At 40.2% G+C, this 19,624-nt stretch overlaps 1 protein-coding gene across 1 annotated transcript in view; it reads right to left on the bottom strand.

Moving 5' to 3' along the window:
* The window catches only part of enpp2l (ectonucleotide pyrophosphatase/phosphodiesterase 2-like), a 45,062-nt gene that overhangs the window by 16,256 nt on the left and 9,182 nt on the right, over positions 1–19,624 (bottom strand). The window contains exons 10-24 of the mRNA XM_061060162.1: positions 18,560–18,625; positions 17,926–17,998; positions 17,715–17,823; positions 16,537–16,662; positions 16,413–16,444; positions 16,123–16,250; positions 15,819–15,897; positions 14,919–15,006; positions 14,474–14,646; positions 14,275–14,335; positions 13,025–13,164; positions 10,992–11,133; positions 10,556–10,633; positions 2,563–2,695; positions 1,609–1,762 (exon numbers count right to left, since the gene is read on the bottom strand). Of these exons, the coding sequence (XP_060916145.1) occupies positions 1,609–1,762; positions 2,563–2,695; positions 10,556–10,633; positions 10,992–11,133; positions 13,025–13,164; positions 14,275–14,335; positions 14,474–14,646; positions 14,919–15,006; positions 15,819–15,897; positions 16,123–16,250; positions 16,413–16,444; positions 16,537–16,662; positions 17,715–17,823; positions 17,926–17,998; positions 18,560–18,625 (1,582 nt within the window). The remainder of the gene's footprint in view (positions 1–1,608; positions 1,763–2,562; positions 2,696–10,555; positions 10,634–10,991; positions 11,134–13,024; positions 13,165–14,274; positions 14,336–14,473; positions 14,647–14,918; positions 15,007–15,818; positions 15,898–16,122; positions 16,251–16,412; positions 16,445–16,536; positions 16,663–17,714; positions 17,824–17,925; positions 17,999–18,559; positions 18,626–19,624) is intronic.

The raw sequence follows: 19,624 nt of genomic DNA, 5'->3' as shown, positions 1-19,624 counted from the left end.
ACACAAGTATGAAGGAAGCAGGTTAAAGGTCCAATCAGTGAGATGTGTAGTGACAGATTCACACAGTTTAAGCCTCTGCTTCCGTCTTGGCGCTCTGATGAACTGTCTCTGGTGTCCGAGCTGCAGCTGAGGACGCTGCCACGCCGACCCCGCCACATTGTGGGGGGTGGGAGTTTGTGTTAAAGAGTTTCAGTCAACACATCTGGAGCTGTCACGTTGGTCCAGAACAGAATAACCAACCAGGACGGAAACAAAAATGGCCGACGATTGACGGACGAATAGAGACGATCAGAAACTAACCACCAGTGGTTCTCAACTGGCCTGGATTCAGGACCCAACACCACTTACAAATCACTTCCTACAGCCAACATTAAGAGATTTGAAATAGTGATTTTGTGTTAAAGTATTTTAAACCTTGCATTCAGAAAATACTTATAATGGGCGGTATGAATAAGATAAATAATTACATCATAAAAAAATCTTCAAACAAGCTTCATCATATATTTATTCATAAACTAATCTTTTTGTTGTATTGAGAACATTTAGAACCACATAAATAAGTTATCATTTACTTTTATATTAAACGCACGGTACATAAAATCCGCCGCCAGGGGGCTCTCAATCAACACAACAACAAAAGATGAAGTCGAGGCTGGCGGGGAATCTTGGGAGTTCTCTCTGCTACTGTCTCTCTGCTTTGTCGTTAGGGGAGACGACACCGAACAAAAATAAGTCAAATGTAAACACTGCAGATAAACTGCCTGCAAGTAATGCAAGTTATTTATTTTCTACTGTTTTAGAGAAGTTAATTTCAACTTTAAAACTAAAATGTGTCGTTTTCATTTCAAGCGATGCTTTGATTTCAGTTTGAAATATTCAATAAATTACCACAGAATGGTTCATCAGATATGAACTCTGTCATTAGAAAACATATCCCAGCTTTAGAGACCATGTCAGGGAACTCTGAGGGCAAAAAAACAAAAAGGAAATAATCGTTCATAATCATAATCAAGGTTAAATGTTCAATTAATCAGGGCGCTGGTGGTGCAGTGGTTAGTGCGCACGCTCCATGTATGGAGGCTGTAGTCTTCCAGGCGGGCGGTCCAGGTTCAAATCCGACCTGTGGCTCCTTTCCCGCATGTCATTCCCTACTCTCTCTCCCTGATTTCAAACTCTATCCACTGTCCTGTCTCTCCATTGAAGGCACAAAATCTTTAAATGTTCAATTAATCATGATTTGATTTGAGGTCTCATCACCCAGCCCTACTTGAATGTAAACATAGTATACCTTTAATTGAAAAATAAATGAAATGCCTTGCTTAAGATCTATTTGTATCTACTATCTGTGGCTCTTAGATAAGTTAACGGGATATAGGATAGTTTGAGTAATTTAAACATAAAGCAGAATGTGATCCAGTCAGTGTCTCTTTGCCTCCTCTGCTGGTGTCACTGTAACACTTACAGCTGGAGCAGCACTGCCCCCTGCTGGCAGTATGAATGAATACATGTTAAATGTTTTGGTCTGGTCATTGACGTGACCCTTCCCACACGGCATTATTCAGACTCATTCAATCAATAACATCAGCTCCAGGAGTAAGTTAAACTCACGTTGCAGGCCTCGTTGTTTTCTGGTCTGTGAGGCAGCAGGAATGAAAAGACGCTGAGCTCGCCGTCACACTCCTCCACAGTCTGGTTCACCTCCTCGCAGCTCGTCACCACCGTGTAGAAGTGGGTGGGGATGGGCGGTGCGTCAGTCGTGTGCCTGGACACAGGAGGGAGGGCGGAGATACTCAAAGAGCTGGGAATTTTCTTTTTTATAAGAAGGGTGATTTAGTTGATGAAAGTCATCAAAGGAACAGTTATAAATGAAGCTCTAGCGTGAGTTCAGTCAGGAAGATTTCACCATCGGGTCTTTCTCAATCATCCCGTTTTGCACGCTTACTCATGTTTTCTCGTCTTTGGGTAATCAGCTATCCCGTCAGCTGTCTCATTCAACCTTGGGCATGGCTTTCCTCCCTCACTGTCAGCCTACCATCGTTCTACTCCCCTTTATGATTCTTTCTCTTCCTTTAGTTCCTTCATGCTGTTGTTTTCATACACCCCTCCCGCTTCCCATCACTGCTCGTCTTCACAGAATCATCATACATCCGGTCTTATCAAGTCAAAGCGCCAAAGTATTTCTGTCAGGTCACATTTCCATGTTATTCATTGTATTAAATAATGTTCTTATTTCACTTGATTCTCCTGATTGAAATTAAAATAAAAAAAATAAAACAGTTTCTCACTTTGACAGAAAATGTTTATATGTGTGTTATTTAGTTCTTTGAAAGAAGCTACAAAATGAGGTTTAATTGTTTTACTTCATGCCTGAGATCATCACCAATAAAAATATCAACCACCAAAAAACTTTAAAATCTTTTGAGTGATTTTTCTGATAAATTCTTTTTTAGTTCTTTTTTTTTTTTTTTTACCAAACCACGAATTCTTCCTGCTCAAGTTTAAAGTTGTTGATCAAATAGTAAAATATGAAGTTGTATCATCTTATGAGAGTTGAGATCTTACTCTTGTATTTTCTCTGTAGTGTCTCGGAGGCCATCGTAGTTGAAATCAAAGATTGGTCCAGTGAGGACGTTGATGCCGTTGTGTTCCTCTGCATAACGCCGCAGCAGCGCCCCCTGCAGGTAACTCCAGAGTCCTGCAGACAGAAAGGAAAAAAGAAAGTGGTGATAAGCTTCTTTAAAGCCCCAATATGTAACTTTTCAACCTTAAAATATTTGCTTGTAAATCCGTCTAACAGCGTAATCACGTTCAACAGGGAGAATGTTGTCTCTCCAACGTCCGCATAGCTCATCTCGCGAGAGGTACGTACTGCTTTACGTCACTAGTTTACAAGTCCTCAGAGTTCTCAAGCCGAGACTGTAAATATTAGGAGTAAGCCCGTCTCTGTACTGCTTGATGCAGGCTAAGAGGAAAAGCAGAAAATGCAGCCTACAACTGCCAGAGTCTTACAGTCAGACCGCGACAGGTATGTTTTCATGGAGTAACGTTATCTAAAAAAATACTGTCATTGAATGGTAAGATGTCATATTCTACTTGTCTTGTGATTCGGGAATGATGTGTTTGCTGTCCAAGGTGTTCAGCTACTGAATGAGGAAGAGGAGGAGGCTGATGTCTTGTAATCCAGGTAAATTTGACTTACATCTCAAACACACAAATATATATTTCGCAGATCACCTTCCAGTCATGCAAATGCTTGTATTTGTTATTATTTCCATACAAACACATTTCCACTTTTTTTCAAAACGACAATGGCTGCATGATGCATCAATGCTATTTAGGACCATTACAAAATATATTTGAAATGGCACACTGCATTTATATTTTGACTCTTTCTATATCTCCAGCTGAATTTCAAGCTGAGGACTCTGCTCACCTTTATGTTATTTGGTGCAGTATGAAGTAGAAGTGAGAAGTATGTCACTAACAGAGCAGGTTTTTTTCTGTCTGCCTTTTCTACCCAACAGGACAACTTCAGATTTGGAGAAAAGCACATCCTAATGTATGCAGAGAAGCAGTTTGGTCACAACCCACCTGTATACAGAACACTGACCTTGCTTGCAGCTACTGATTATAACCACCAGAACCGCCGACTTCCTGCTCAAAACCGTGATGGACACAAGATGTAAGTATTTAGAAGTACAGTTGTATAACATACAAATGTATGGTTGCTGTTACCTAAACAGTTTTGAAAATATGAAACCACTCTAATACAAAATAATATTATTGTCCAAGGTCCTGCGGCCGTTGATGCAAAAGAGAAATCCAGAGTTGAACGGGCCTTCCTACAAAACAGAGTCTGGTGCTGATGATCAGCAGGCACCACCCACAGCTGACCTTTACTCACATTTCACAGGGAGAAGCTGCTCCTAAACTTTCTGCCTGCCTGTATCTACAGCTGTGCATCATCAGAGCTCAGGTCCATCATAACAAAGCTCCAGGATAGTGTAGACCCCGACCCCCCACAGCAGCTGAATGTGTAAAGAAGTGCCCAAATGTGCTTCAGATTGTATTTGTATAGAAAGTCAATGTTTGTCTAATAAATAACTATTTTATCTTGATCTCTTTAGCTTTTCCTCCTTATTATATTATCCTATTTTATTATTACCTTTGTTGTTGTTGTTCTGCCCAATGGTGATCGCTTGAATCTTGAAACCTTGATAATGTTTTTGTTATTTGGTAAATATAAATAAGAAGACAGAACTAAAAATCAGTGGGCAATGCACCAAATTACTAATTGTTATAACCATTACCAGTACAGGTCAATTACAGGTACTAAATGCAATCACAACAATTGAGTAGAAGAAAAGGATATCTGTTTTATTATGTAAACTGGTCAAAACAAAAGACTTCAAGGAAGTCAACATACAAACTCAACTTGAAATGGAACAAAAATACTGAACAAAGCCACAACAGGTATTTACAAGTCTGTAAGACACATTTTTACACAAGGCAACACACCCTGTAGCAAAGATACTGTACTTGGGAAAGAATCTCTGATTCTCCAGACGCTGCAGCTTTGATTCATAACTCTGTTTCCCAAGCAGCCATGCTATCATAACACACACTGTCTATATGCTGCAAGCCTGTGATGCTGCTCCACTCCGGGCTCCTGCTCATCACTGATGGCGAGTTGAAGTTTAGGTTGAATCCTGGAATAAAAGGAAAACTGATGTTGAAAAACAAAAACCTCATACACTTATTACATATACATGGTCGCAGACTAGTTATAATACTGTCCAAACAAGTCGGTATTATGATCCTTCTCACGTCTAATGGCAAAGCAACTATTAGATGACAGAATGAACATCCTTGCAGATTATGTATAACAGATTTAGACATAACGTGAGGCTGCATCATTTCCGGTGTCATCGTCTCACGTTTAGCAGCTTTACCGGGAGCAGAAAGTAAACACAAGTTATGTCTCCGGTTTGCAAATAAATAGATAAATATATCCATCTTAAGTTTTCTCCAAAAAGTTTATAACCTTACAAACCGATAACTAGCATCTATACATATAGCTATTTATCTACGGCCTATAGATATCATGGTAACAGTTGAATACTCATACTAAACATCGGACTGCAGACATCCAGGTTTTATCAAAATCTGGTAATATTACTGTACCTTTTGAGTCGACATGGTTCTTTATCTTCTCACGGCATCTGTGCCGGCTTCCTCTGCTTGTCAACAAATGCACGTTGTTTCAGATGGGAAGTGTAACCGTTTTACGACAGTGCAGATGCAGTCAGAGACCTGCTGTTGGCGCCAAAGCGCGCCAAAACTGAAAAGTTACATATTGGGGCTTTAAGAAAGCCTTTTGATAATATATAATTTAATCATCTTTAAATATGCGTTTATTTAAATCTTTGAAAAGCACACTGAGAAGGAGAGAGACTCGTTTAATAAATAGTGATGAAGTCATCGGCATGAGGCAGCAATTCAGAGAGAGAGTGAGAGTTTGTTTTGTCCTGATAATTCTCTCTGCAGAAACAGAAACAATGGGTATCAGGCTGTCCTCGCTCAAATATGACATCACTGCTGTCCTCTGTCTCATGTGATGTAACTGGATAATGTCGGTGTGCAGAAGGAGACTATACAGAAAAGCCACATGGAATAAGACTCTACTTCATTGAATGCAAAATTTGGTGTTTTTGTAAAATGTACTTTGTCTCTCTTTGTGCCTTTGTCTGTAACTTTAGCCCCATTTCCACCAAGCAGTCCGGTTTGGTTCAGTACAGTTTGGTTCAGTTTTGTATGGTAAACCCTGATCATGCTTGCGAGTGTAATCCAGATGGAGATAGCCGCGTCAGCTATGAAATAGTGTGACATCATAACAGCCCAACACAGTGTAGCCCGCTATTAATTAAGTTCAACGAAGAAGAAGAATGGGACACAGTAAACAAAGGGTCCCTTTAGGATCCGATCGGCTACCCTTGGCACCCCAACAGAAGGGTACCAAAAAAGTAGGACGTTATGGATCCCTTATTTTGGTAACATTCACAGCCGCTTGGTTGAAACAGGGCTTTTGTGTTTTTAGTGCTGCATGTCTTGGCCAGGTCTCCCTTGGGAAAGAGGTTCTTAATCTCAATGGGACCAAGACCAACCTTGTTAAATAAATAAATAAATAAACAAAAATATTCTGTTTACTGAATTGCATTTTGAACATCCTCCGAGGATCTCATAAATATAAATCTAGTTTGATAAATCTACTTCCAGCTTTCTTACAGTGCAGACGCTTTTCTTCTTGCTCTCTGCTTTGCTTACATTCTTTTGCTGATATCTTATTTTTTCTAAACCTAATTTAATAGACTGTATTTTTTGATAGCCATATCAAACCTTTAGCCATATTTTTAACATTTTTTGACCTCTGCATCGCTACATGACTGTGGCCTGACAAGAGCACAAGCCTGTGCCGCAGTACTTTGAAATGCTGTACACAGCTAAAGCTAATCAGCAACAAGATGCCTCCCTTCTCCAAGGACGATTACCACAAACTTCTTCAGAAAATTGGAGACAAAGATGAATCGCCTAGAAGTGAATGTGGAAGTGAACGGACTGTGCTGGAATGACACCACATTACCACTAACTCAGAATAGTGGACAAGAGCAAGCTAACACACGGCTAAGGAGCACAGAGTCTACAAAGACAAAGGTGGGATCTGTTTTGTCTAATAAGTCTACAAATGGTAGTCCTCCTTGGAACTGTCTTCGTGCTAAGCCAAAGAATAAATCATTTCTCTGGGAAATGGGAGGACGGATAACAGGCAGAGCACAGCGAGCTGAGATATGTGATGAGACCGGCTGGCCTGCACTACCTCCCCTGCAAAGTGCCTCTTCAACCCCTGTATCTAGAGGGACAGCTGCGAAAGTCAAGGTTAGGATCAAACCTCCCCCACAAACTAATGTGGAACTACAGAACCGATATTCCCCTCTGTTGCAGAGCCCTGGATCTTCATCTAGTCCTCCATCCTCAGACACCAGGGTAAGGACTGAAAGCATATCAAAAAGTAAAAGGCTACAGGGAAAGCTAAAGCCTGGGCTTGAAACTCTGATTGTGGGTGACTTTGCTGTTAAAGATGTACAAAGGATGTGCAGTAAAAACACAGAAGTACTGTGTTTTCCCAGAGATATGGTTTCTGATTTAGCAGAAAGGATCCTGCATATTGTGGCTGAACATCCGACTGTGAAGAATGTTATACTGCACATTGGGTCAAATGATGTCACAAAACAACAATCTGAAGTCTTGATACCATACCACCAGTCAGAAGAGCAGAGGAGAGATTCAGCAGGTTGTTGGCACTGAATAACTGGCTTACAACTGCATGTAATGCCCATTCAGTGAATTTTATTAACAATTTTAACATTTTCTGGGAACGCAGGCATCTTTTTAAAGCAGATGGATTTTGCCTGAACATGTCAGGAGTGAAACCGTTCACCTCCAACCTATTTTACTCCCTGCTTCAAACATCAGTTCTCTCTGCCAAGGACATGAGACAAAAGAAAACAGCTTTCAAAAAAGACAAAACACAGCGGGATGAAAACCTTCGTGAAGAATCACGTCTGCCAGTATCTGAGGAGAGACATCGGAACCAAGAGGAGGGGTCTCCACCCCTCTTCGACCCCAATCAGATCATCATCTTCCTCCCTAATCACCCTATCTCCCTCCTCCCCCCACCTGGAGTTCACTGAGCAGATGAAGGAGCTGGTCAATGCTGGATTAAAAAGTACCCCCCGCCCTTCTCCCCTTTTCTCTCCCATAAATATCCGATGGCGCCCACCTTCGCCCGTTCCGACACGGCTCTCGATGATAGCTTTGGGCTGACTCAGCACGTGACAGAGCCCACACACAACAGAGGGCCCACTCTGGACTTAATCATCTCAAAGGGCATGGACATCTCCAAGGTTGTTGTTTCAGATGTTGCCCTCTCTGATCACTCCTGTGTTTTATTTGAGAGTACTATCTCAGTGTACAAAAGTATTCAAAAGTGATCACAAAACGGTATATCACTGAAAACACCAGCAAAATCTTTAACCAGGTTTTCTCTTCCACACCTGCCCTGCCCTGGGGCTCAGTCAGTGAGTTGGTAGATAACTTCAATTCTAAAATCACAAATGTTATGGATTCCATTGTTCCCACTAAGGTGAAGGTTGTCTCTGGTAAGAAAAAATCTCCATGGAGAAATTCGACACTGGTAAGAAACGGAAAAGGAGATTGTTGAAAAGCTGAACGCGGGTGGCGTAAAACTAATCTCCAGATTCATTATGACATCGACAAAGAGAGACTTCATATTTATAATTCACAACTGAGAAATGCAAGGCAATCTTTCTTCTCTGACATCATCACCAGAAATAATAATAATGCTCGTGCCCTGTTTGCTACTGTCGACAGGCTAACAAACCCTCCTGTGTCAATAGCATCTGAATTTCATTCTACCAGGGCCTGTAATACATTTTCCACCTTCTTTACTGAAAAAATCCATAAAATGAGACAAACTGTCAGTAACTCAACATCAGGATCAGGATATGTGCTGTGTCCATTTAAAACCAACTTAAGCACCATGACACAATTTAATCAAATCAACCTTAAAAACCTGGAGGACATTATACAACAATTAAATTCCTCCTCCTGCTGTCTTTTTTTCTGCAAACAGGTTTTTTCCAAAAAGTTTCCCAAGTCATGACTCCAGATCTGTTACAAATTGTAAACCTGTCTCTTCTCTCAGATGTCTTCCCACAGGCCCTGAAGACAGCAGTCATCAAACCACTATTAAAAAAGAACAATCTAGAAAAGTCAATAATTAACAATTACAGGCCTATATCAAATCTTCCTTTTTTAAGTAAAATAATCAAAAAAGCTGTTTTTCAACAGTTAAATAACTTCTTGTCATTGAGCGACTGTTTCGATGTCTTCCAGTCAGGTTTTAGACAAAATCACAGCCCTGAGACAGCTCTGGTTAAAGTGTTTGATGACATCCATTTAAACACAGACAGTGGTAGAACCTCAGTCTTAGTTTCACTTGATCTCAGTGCTGCGTTCGACACAGTTGACCACAATATATTACTCGACCGACTGGAAAACTTGGTGGGAGTTTCTGGCACAGCACTAAACTGGTTTGAATCCTACTTAAAGGACAGGGACTTCTTCGTGTCTATAGGTAACTTCAAATCTGAGCAAACAAAAATTACTTGTGGAGTTCCCCAAGGTTCCATCCTGGGGCCTCTTCTGTTTAACATCTACATGCTCCCAATAGCTCACATTATAAAAAACAATAAAATAAGTTATCATAACTATGCAGACGACACACAAATATATATTACAATGTCGCCAGGCAACCATGGTCCTATAAAAGCACTGGGTAAATGCATATAACAAATCAATGAGTGGATGTGCAAAAATTTTCTCCAGCTAAACAAAGACAAAACTGAGGTTGTTGTTTTTGGAGCAAAGGAGGAGCGACTAAGAGTCAGCATGCAGCTTCAGTCAGTAAGACTGAAAACCACAGACCAGGCAAGAAATCTGGGCGTAGTGATGGACTCAGACCTCAATTTTAAAGGCCACATTAAGACAATTACAAAATCAGCCCACTATCACCTGAAGAACATATCAAGAATCAGAGGACTCATGTCCCAGCAGGACTTGGAAAAACTTGTCCATGCTTTTATCTTCAGTCGTCTTGATTACTGTAACAGTGTCTTTACAGGTCTGCCTAAAAAATCAGTCAGACAACTGCAGCTGATCCAGAACGCTGCTGCTAGAGTCCTCACCAAGACCAAGAAAATGGATCACATCAGTCCAGTTCTGAGGTTTTTACACTGGCTCCCAGTCTGTCAGAGAATAGATTTTAAAATCCTGCTGCTGGTTTATAAAGTGCTTAATGGTTTAGGGCCAAAATACATTAGTGACCTCCTGATTAATTACGAACCATCCAGACCGCTCAGGTCGTCTGGGACAGGTCTGCTCTCTGTCCCCAGAGTCAGAACCAAACATGGAGAAGCAGCGTTCAGTTTCTATGCTCCTTATATCTGGAACAAACTCCCAGAAAACTGCAGGTCTGCTGAAACTCTCAGCTCTTTTAAATCGAGGTCGAAGACACACCTGTTTACAGCTGCCTTTCATTAAACAATTTTAATAAGATTTTAAACTCTAACTTTGCACTGTAACTTTGAACTCTTTTTATATTTTTACTTTATTTATTTCAATTAATTTCATTTGAATTATTTTTATTTGAACATATTTTCAGATTTAATAATTTCAGTGATTTTTCAATTTTCTTTTTTATTTTCTTCTTTTCTTTCCTCTGTCATGATGTTTTTGATGTCTTGTGTGAAGCACTTTGAATTGCCTTGTTGTTGAAATGTGCTATATAAATAAACTTGCCTTGCCTTGCCTTAAATTCATGTGTGACCGTTCTATTTCTCATGCTGTCAGTATTTGTAACTAAAACATCCTACTTTCAAATGTTCGATTCGGAGTGTAAATGAAGTAAATGACTCACTCTTGAATGCGGGGTACATGGGCACGATGTTCGTGATGAGCGAAGAGTCGTATCTGGACTCTGGAGACGACGCCAACTCTGTCAACAACAAAAGAATAGTACTGTTAAAAAATAGTTACACTACAAAGCATGAAACTGATGTGTTGCACAAAGGGTAAATGTACTCCATACCTTTAAACATACAGTTAAAAAAAACAGCATTCATTTTCTGATTAACCACGTAACATTACATAACATTAAAAATATATTGCGCATAATATAAGATACATAAATTATATGCACAATTGTGAATTAGAATTAAAAAAAACAGCAAAGAACACATTCTGGTCACAAGAGTAAATAATTGGTTTAATTTACAGTACTGTAAAAGAATATCTGGGTTTGTACATTTATATTTTGTCTGCAGAGCCCCCTGTGGTTGTTTTGCTGGGTTTACCTGGCGGGAACAGGAAGCCGTGGGTGAGGTGTGAGTTTTGGTTGTAGGTGGTGCAGCTCTGACTGTGTTCAGCTGATATTCTGGAGTCCACTCGGATACACTGAACACCTGGAGAAACGTCTGGAACAGGGGTCAAATCCTCCTGGAAGACAAGGACTTAGACTTAGACAACTTTATTTATGCCAGAGGGAAATTCGATTCCACACTCCACCCAGACCATGCATACATTTACAAAAAAACAAACAACAGCAGGAGATTAATCAGAGACAACAAGCAAATCAGTATTTGAAAAAGGTCAGCGTTTGCACACTGATACCCTTGTGTGGTCTCCCTGGGCAATGACACCTACAAGGGTGCCAGACAAGAAGCACAGCGCAAGAACAACAGTAATAAAGAAGTCAATAAATAAATAACCAAGATATTCAAGGATGCTCCACGGTCACATTGTGGACTACATTCAAGTAATGTTCATACAGGCCCCTGGAGCAGAAGTCACAGGTATAAACCACTTATCGTTGAACACGAGATCAAGGAACAGGACAACCAATGAATCAACATAATATTCTGTTTGGATAAAAAATATCATCCCACATGTGTTCTGTAAAAAATAAGGTAATGATGTGGATGAAAGAGTAGGAATAACATTTTATGGGATAAAAAATAAAAGTGACATTGGTATAAAACCCCAAATGGATTATGTGATTTGGGTGCCATAATGTTGAGGATAATTTCTGTGAGTATTTCTTCTGAGCTGACTTTGTTTAATGAAATGTGTGAGTCCCATGTGTGAGAAGCTACACCTTGTAAACCTGCAGCATGTTCCTGAAAACATGCCAACGTGTCCAGTATTAGAGACACAGACTCTGTGTTCACTCGTGTTGTTGGTCATGTTTTTCGGTTTGTGCAGCTCAGCCATGTTCTGCCCCGACGCCCTGTCACACGCTATAAACAACTACAACGTCATGTCATTGTATGTCAATAACATGTTCTGTGTCAGACTTTTAAAACCTGACACTCAGTTTAACAGCATGAAGGAACGAAAGCCAGCGGCTGAATGTTGTCTGGTAGAGAGGGGGAACTTTTGATTGAAACATTGTGTACCCAAACTTTATTATAATCGAAAATGAAAAGACTGACAGGAAGGTAGTATTTCTAAACGCAAAGAATGGTGTTTGTTAGTAGAATTATTAAAAAGTTAAAATGGAAAATGGCAATGGAAAAAGGGGATTTAGGTAAATCACGGAAAGGGAAAATGCAGGTGAATGCAATAAAAAGTGTGTATCCAACTTTACTAAATGAAAAAATAAAAAAGTATTTTGCAATACTGTTATGTGCCTGTATACAGTGTTTCGTTTCTTTCGAGCCATATGCTCCTTCACGACTGATCTGCTGCACCTCTGGGCGGACTACAAAACCTCAAGTCAAGCTCCTCCCCCTCTCTCTCAATCTGCAGCCAGACAGAAGCATGGTTTCAGCCACCATTTCTCCCTTCACCTGAAATTTCTGTCTAACCTTGTTAGGAATAAGGATGATTTTGCAGACAAAGTGTTGTTGACTCCTTTATGTTGCTTCCCCTGAGCCAGGGTCATAACTATACAAAAACAACTTGTGTTTAAAGTAAAAATGCAGTATTCTGAGAAATATTAACATTTAAATATCTATTAAAAATAATTATATTTTTAAGTGTTGTCAAGATAACCTGAAACGGAGGTCCTCCCTTTGTTATTACAAACTAATAGTCTTCTGTGGGTCATATTTACATGTATTTGTGTCTTTATACCTGTCCACACAGAGGACCCGACTTAGTTGATATATTTTAAAAGTCCTCAGTTTGTATAAATACAAGTATGTGTGTATTTATACCTGCCCACACAGAGGTCCCCACTTAGTTGATATATTATAAAAGTCCTGTTTGACATATAAACGAGTATGTGTATGTTTGTTTATACCTGCCCACACAGAGGACCCCACTATTTCCTTTTAAACAAAGTCCTCAGTTTGTCATAAAGAAAGGTATATTTGTGTTTTTGTACCTGTCGCGGTATTGTGTACGCTGTCCAAAGAGGCATAGCCAGCTCTTTGCTGTATCCACTGATGAACTCCACGTGATGAAGCAAACTGTACTGCGTGTCAAACATCACTGCTGGGCGACCAAATGGGAGGTGAGTACTATCTGTACAAAAAAAAAAAACACAAACACACAAACAATTTATTTAAAGTCTGTCCAGTTGATACCTTTTTCCCAATCATCGTATGAAAAGACGGACAACAAAACAGTTGCCCAAAAGTGGACCCAAAATATGTCCCCCAGTTGACTATCTTCAGAAAATTGTATATGTTCCGCCTCCTCCACAATGCCACATGAGATATCGAATCACACGTCAAATATATGCTTCTTAAAACATGGTTATTAGAGTTAGTTCAAATCATACTGATTCATGTCCAAGTGTTCATTGATCTGAGAAGTTCATTTTTAATTTGTTATTTGATGATATCAGAGGAAAATAACACCAGCTCTCCTGAGACTCCTGCTTTGTTGTGTGCTCCAGATCATTAGAGTAGAGGAAGAAAGGTGAAAACTAACACAGGAGTCAGTGAACTTTCCATAACCGCGAGTGTCTGCTTCAAATCGACACAAAAATCTGCTTTGCTGTGGACTGTACCCACCTGAGCGACCTTTGACCTTTTATCAGGAAGTTAAATGTTCAAATGTGTGTTTTAGTTAGAGGAAGGGGCGGGACGTCATTACCCCGTCACAGCTTTAGTAATACAGGAGGAGGTGCAGACACTTTGTCAATCTTTATACGCAGTCTATGCTTTAAAGTTATAAATCTTGCTGCTTTGTAATTAGAGCTGGTCAGTGTGGTTCACTGTACCTGTTAAAAGACTTTCCACCGCTTTGTTTCAGTACAGTTTGGTTCAGTTTGGTACGGTAAACCCTGAACTTGTTGACTGTTCCATTATTTGGTTAGCAGAGTGTAATCCAGATGGAGATAGCCGCGTCAGCTATGTAACAGTGGGACATCATAGCAGCTCAACACAGTGTAGCCCGCAATTAATCAAGTTCAACGAAGAAGAAGAACGGGACACAATAAACAAGGGACCCTTCAGGGTCGGATCGGTACCCTTGGCACCCCAACAGAAGGGTTCCTTATTTTAGTAACATTCCCAACTTTTGACGATGGAAACGACAATAAATGTTTACCGTAACGAACCGAACTGAACCGGACCACTGGGTGGAAACGGGCCTTCAAAAGGCTACTGTATTCATCCTTAAACTTACTGTAGCTGTAGATTCCATCTGGTGCTGGAGTGAAAGCTTCAATGACCTCCTCCACTTTGTTCTGTAACAGAAAAACACAAATTGCTGCCGGATGGATTTACATTAATTAACACAACTTGTTTTCTGTTATTCGACACGTTTAAAATACAATGTGGCTAGCTAAAAGTCAGAGAAGAGATTTTGCGTTGTCAAACTCAACCTCATCATCACAGCTGCAGCCCAGGTCATGGGTGACGAAGGCTTCAGGGTCAGAGGCCGGGGACGGTTCAGTCACTTCCTCTGGCATGACGGGATGGAACGGCGGATCTTTCAGCATATCGTTCAAGCTGCCGTGCGTCCCGTTGTTAGGAGCTGGCTTCAACCCCAACAAGTCTGACGGGCACAAGCAGAATTCAAATGATTTTGACAACCTAGTTTCCGTTATTTCGTTAACAATAGTAACCACGTTTACCACTCACTTTTGTAACAAGATAGTAAGGTTTATTCAAACAACAATCATCCATGTTTTGTGATTTTCTTTCTACTTCACCAATCACATTTGTGCTTCAGCCCGGCACAGAGCAACTGGGCCCAGTGTGAGTGCGCCCTAAGACTACATACAGTTAAACTCCACACCATTTAATCAGAAGTTATAATTTTCTTACCACACATGACGTTGTATAATTCTATATTTTCAAACTCTGGTACTCTTTTCTGGAACTTGAAGCTTGGTCCATGACCCATGAATATGGTCTGCGTGAAGAAAAGAGGAAAATATTCACTTTACTCCCAGAGAAATAAAATGTGCTCCGTCTGAATCTCTGCTTCGCCTGGATTATAATGAATACAAAGCAACAGTAGCTAAACAAAGAGGTTGGTGTGTGTGATTAGAGAGATTCATGCAGTACAATATAAAGTTAGATATCTGGAAAAGATCATCGAGCGTTTGTGTCTACAATTTTTTCACAGCACAAAAGCTAAGCATAGTAAATGTAGTAGAAATCAAGTATATCCTCTGAAAATAACTCTGTGAGTAATGACTGTCTACAATGAGTGTGACACCCGAGTCCCACTGTCTGCGAAGCTTTCCGAGCCGTATCTACAGTGTGTTTACATCGCCAGGACGGCCGGCCGGCTCATCCCCTCGCGTATAAAAGTTGTTTAATTGAGGGACTAGAGAAAAGAAGAATAACATACTGTACTCACTGCTTAATTGAATGTCACTTAAGCGTTTTTAGATCACGGTCATTTCTTGTAAATTTACATGCAGTGTGAAGCTACGAGCATAATAAAGATCGCTAGCTTTAGCATGCTAACACAACAATGCGGCGCCAGTTGTTTTGGTTTCATGCTGGTGCTCAAGGGCGACATCTGCTGGATCAAAAAATATTCTTCCTTTGATGAAACAAAACCAACTGTGTTCAGTAGAGTTAATTTTAGAAGTTATATATATATATGTACACCAGTTAAAGCGTATGTTTTAGAGTGTTTTATGGTATACAAATACCATATAACACATTTTATTTCATTTTTTAATTCATATAGAAGTATGAAGTAAAAGAAACCTTCATGCTGGTGATCTTGTTGTCAAAGCCGTGGTCGCCAAAGAAACCACAATGAGTCCTCATTTTTTCTGGCGTTTTCCTAAAGAAGAAAACAAACTGTTGAATATAAGAGACTATAGGAACAGAATAGGAATAATTAATGTTGAGATATAATTTGTATCTGATGGTTAGGGTGCTTTGTTCATAAATTGTTGTTTTATGGAGTGGATTTCTGAACTCCATTTTTAAAAATGTGCTCTTCATCAGAGTTATTTATTTGAACTGTTACTGATATGAAAACATGAGTGTAAACATCTCAGTTTACCTGGCAATGTGCCACTTCCTCTCCACCAGCAGCTGGACGTCCTCGATCCTGCGGTTGTTGGCGTAGTGAAGCCTCTTGGGTAAATGCTGCTTCAGGTACGGCTTGAAGTGCTGAGTCGGCATTTTACACTGAAAGCAGCAGACGCAGGGTTGAATGACCTCACCTACCTCTCGCACTCTCTTCATTGCTTTCTCCCACAAACACACACACAGCTACCAGAATCCGGACTGATTAAAGGGAAGATGGCATTTGTTTTGAGTCGTGACTCGGTGTTTTGTTGTTGTACTCACAGTGAGGTTTGCAACCACAACTTTCGGGTCATCTGGAAAGAAAAACGTGTCTGAATGACGCTAGTCTCCTTTAAATACAAAAACAACCTTTTTCCACTATTGTACCAAAAATAGCCACTCTTACATGTGGTTGATTTGGGGTTTCGGGGTCGTATTCTGCCCACCGAGCCCGGGACGAGGTTGATCTCTTCGATGTTGAGTGGGTAGTTGCTGAGAAACTCTGTCCAATCACAGTGAGCCTCCTCCATACCTTAAGGACAGAAAGGGACAGCCAGTGTTATGTTAATCTTAACTTCGGAGTATAAAAAAAAACAATATTAGTTTTGTTTGAGATGTTGCATTGCGTCCTTTCAGCGTTGGAAAACGTAAAAGCAATCAATCTTTTCAGAAACACTCAGTGGCTCAGTGGTAGAGTCGGTTGTCTCTGAACCAGAAGGTCAAGGGTTCAATCCCCAGCTCCTGCAGCAACATGTCTAATGTGTCCTTGGGCAAGACACTTAAACCCAAGTTGTGACATGTGGTGTAAAAGCGCTGTATAAGCTGAAGTCCATTAACCATTACAAAAAGTGGTCATTATTATTCTTATTATTTTTTTCCTACCACTAGCAGGCAGTACAAAACAAACGTTCATTAAAGGTATATATGCAACTTTCAGAGTAGTTGTCCAGTGGATGTGACACCTTAACTCCAGTCTCTCAAACCAAAACAAAGCTGTGCCTTTGGGGTACCATTTCCTGTCCACATTTTATTATTGTTTGCATCATTAACGAGTTAATCACGATCAATTGACGTCTGAAATGAATGCATTCATTTTTTGTAATCACGATTAATCTCATGCTATTTTGTCCCTTCATGCTCCCTGTAGATAGTGGTCCTCAGTGTCTCCCTGTAGTCTCAGTGATGTAAAAGAAGGACACTGCTGCATCTCTGAATGTCTCATCAGACAGCTCAGCTGACGAGTCCAAAGTAATATCCACCTTATGACATCACACATTGACCTTTGTTACCGTTCCTTTGAGCTGTTTGACATCAGTTTGGGATCCCTAACCACTTCCTGTTTCTGTGCTTAACTTCCTGTCCTAACCTTCACTCTACCAGAATTTACTTACTTTATTTCAAAATAAAAGCACACAGGAAGTAAAGTACTCTCGGCTTAAGACAGCCCATACATTCAAAATAAAAGTCTACATTTTTTTTAAAATAAAAAATGGAACTATGACAATTGTTATCATAATTTTTATAACTTAAATAATAACAGCCGGGCTTTTTACTCTTGTGGTGGGGGAGGGGATTTGTTCATACCATGATCTCCTACGATAATGACGTTGATGCAGCGGTGCAGGTTCATTTGCTTCAGACCGTTCATCAGCTGGCCGATGATGTTATCGATCTCCCTCAGAGGATTATCTAACTAAAAGTGAAAAATCAAACTATTATCAAATGTAATAAAGCCGAACTCCTCCATCCAACATGAATAACTCTTTCAGCAGCTTCAGTCTGTTTTCACACTCACCTCACTGCTGAGCGGCCCCAGGCGATGTCCGAAGGTGTCAGGCTGCTCCGAGTGGACGGCGTAAACATACGGCCTGGAGAGCGAAGACACACATCAGAGAATCAGGATTTTCACCTCAAAAACGGTTCAGGTGAGAGAGAGAGTGTTTTTTTAAGGTCAGTAGGATGAGTAAACAAGATAAAAACCTTCTCTGAGTATGTTTTTTCTGGCAGCGAGCGTCTCACCTGAACTCACACTAATCCCTACTCACTGCTGTGAACAGCTCGTAACCCTTTCACTGACCCGACATCTCCTCCAGAATACAAACCAACTTCATCCTCAGGTCTTTGAGAGACACTTCAAAACTCACAAATCCCCAGTGCTTAAAAACACTGACTGCCAGCTCCTGTGTCAGCATGTGGCCTCAAAATGTCTGTCATGGGTTGAACTTTGTCTTTATCTCTGCCAATTATTTTGTCTTATTCCATTTTTACTGTTTTTTTTATTTTGCTTTTCAAACTTTTTAGAGTCTTTTATCCCTGTCATTTTTTACGGAGCCCCTTAGGAGACCTGGGCGGAAACACATGAAAAAAGTTTCATGTGTTCATTAGAAAGTTTCAATAGAAAAATAAGTACCAAAACTACAGAGACCAACCTCTCATCATCGGGAAGTTGCAGCCAGCGCAGGATGGTCAAAATCCTCCTCTCCAGTGGAATCACCCTGACGATGAAAAAACCCACAAGACTGGATGATAAAGGAGTTCAAAAATATAGCTACTGCGTAATGAAACCATACACAAAAAAGACTGTCAAAGATTCTTTACAGCATATACTTTGATACCCAACTTACCAGAGCTAACAGGAAAAATAGTGATAAATGATCAAATGAAAATGAATAATAGTCGGATGTCTGTCTTTAACTTGTCTAACTTTAACTCTAAGGGCTTCTACAAGTTGGTGTTTCTGCCTCTCATACTCGTCAATGGGCGCTGTTGTTTCCGAGTGTGTGTGGGGGTATTGTTCTGTGTGTGTGTGTGTGTGTGTGTGTGTTTATATAAAGTGTGTTCAAAGCCATTGTCAGTCTGAAGGATGTGGCGAGCCCTCGTGACCACGCAGTCACTGATATTCAGACGTGTTTGAAAGTCATCTGTCTGTGCGGGGAGTCAGTGAAAGGATGATTTATATTCCTGCTCGTTAAGTTAATGGGAATTAAAATCAGTCTAATCCAACCAACAAAGAACTGTTTAGGTATTTGACCGATGCAGTTATTTTATTTTTTAATAACTTTGGTTACATTTTAAGGGATTTCCCATTTTCAGCTTTTTAGAGCTTTGTTAAACACGTTAGTCACCCAGTCCTGCTACTCTGGGTTTTTTGTCCTCGTCCTTGTAAACATGGCCTCAGCTTTTGGCCGTCGTTCAAACATCTCTCCGTGCTTCTGGGAAATCCATAAAGTCAAGTTCAATGAGGCATTATCATTAGCATACGTGCTTCTTTGTTAACCTATGAAATCATTTTGTCAGCTCTTTGGTGGATTTGGTGGATCCATGTTGGGTTTCTGTTAATAACATAAAGAGTACAGTATAGTAAAGTTTTCCAAATACCAGAATTTAAACTTCGATATTTGATTCAAGTAAATGTTTTGATGCCACTGCAACGAAAACAGAAGTCCTAGATGCCCAATATTGTATACTTTCTTGTTTTCAATTACCAGGACTTG

This window comes from Labrus mixtus, chromosome 16 (assembly GCF_963584025.1).
Source record: "Labrus mixtus chromosome 16, fLabMix1.1, whole genome shotgun sequence".
NCBI lineage: Eukaryota > Metazoa > Chordata > Actinopteri > Labriformes > Labridae > Labrus > Labrus mixtus.
Note: the sequence above shows the minus strand (reverse complement) of the source record. Positions and strands in the feature narration are given on the sequence as shown.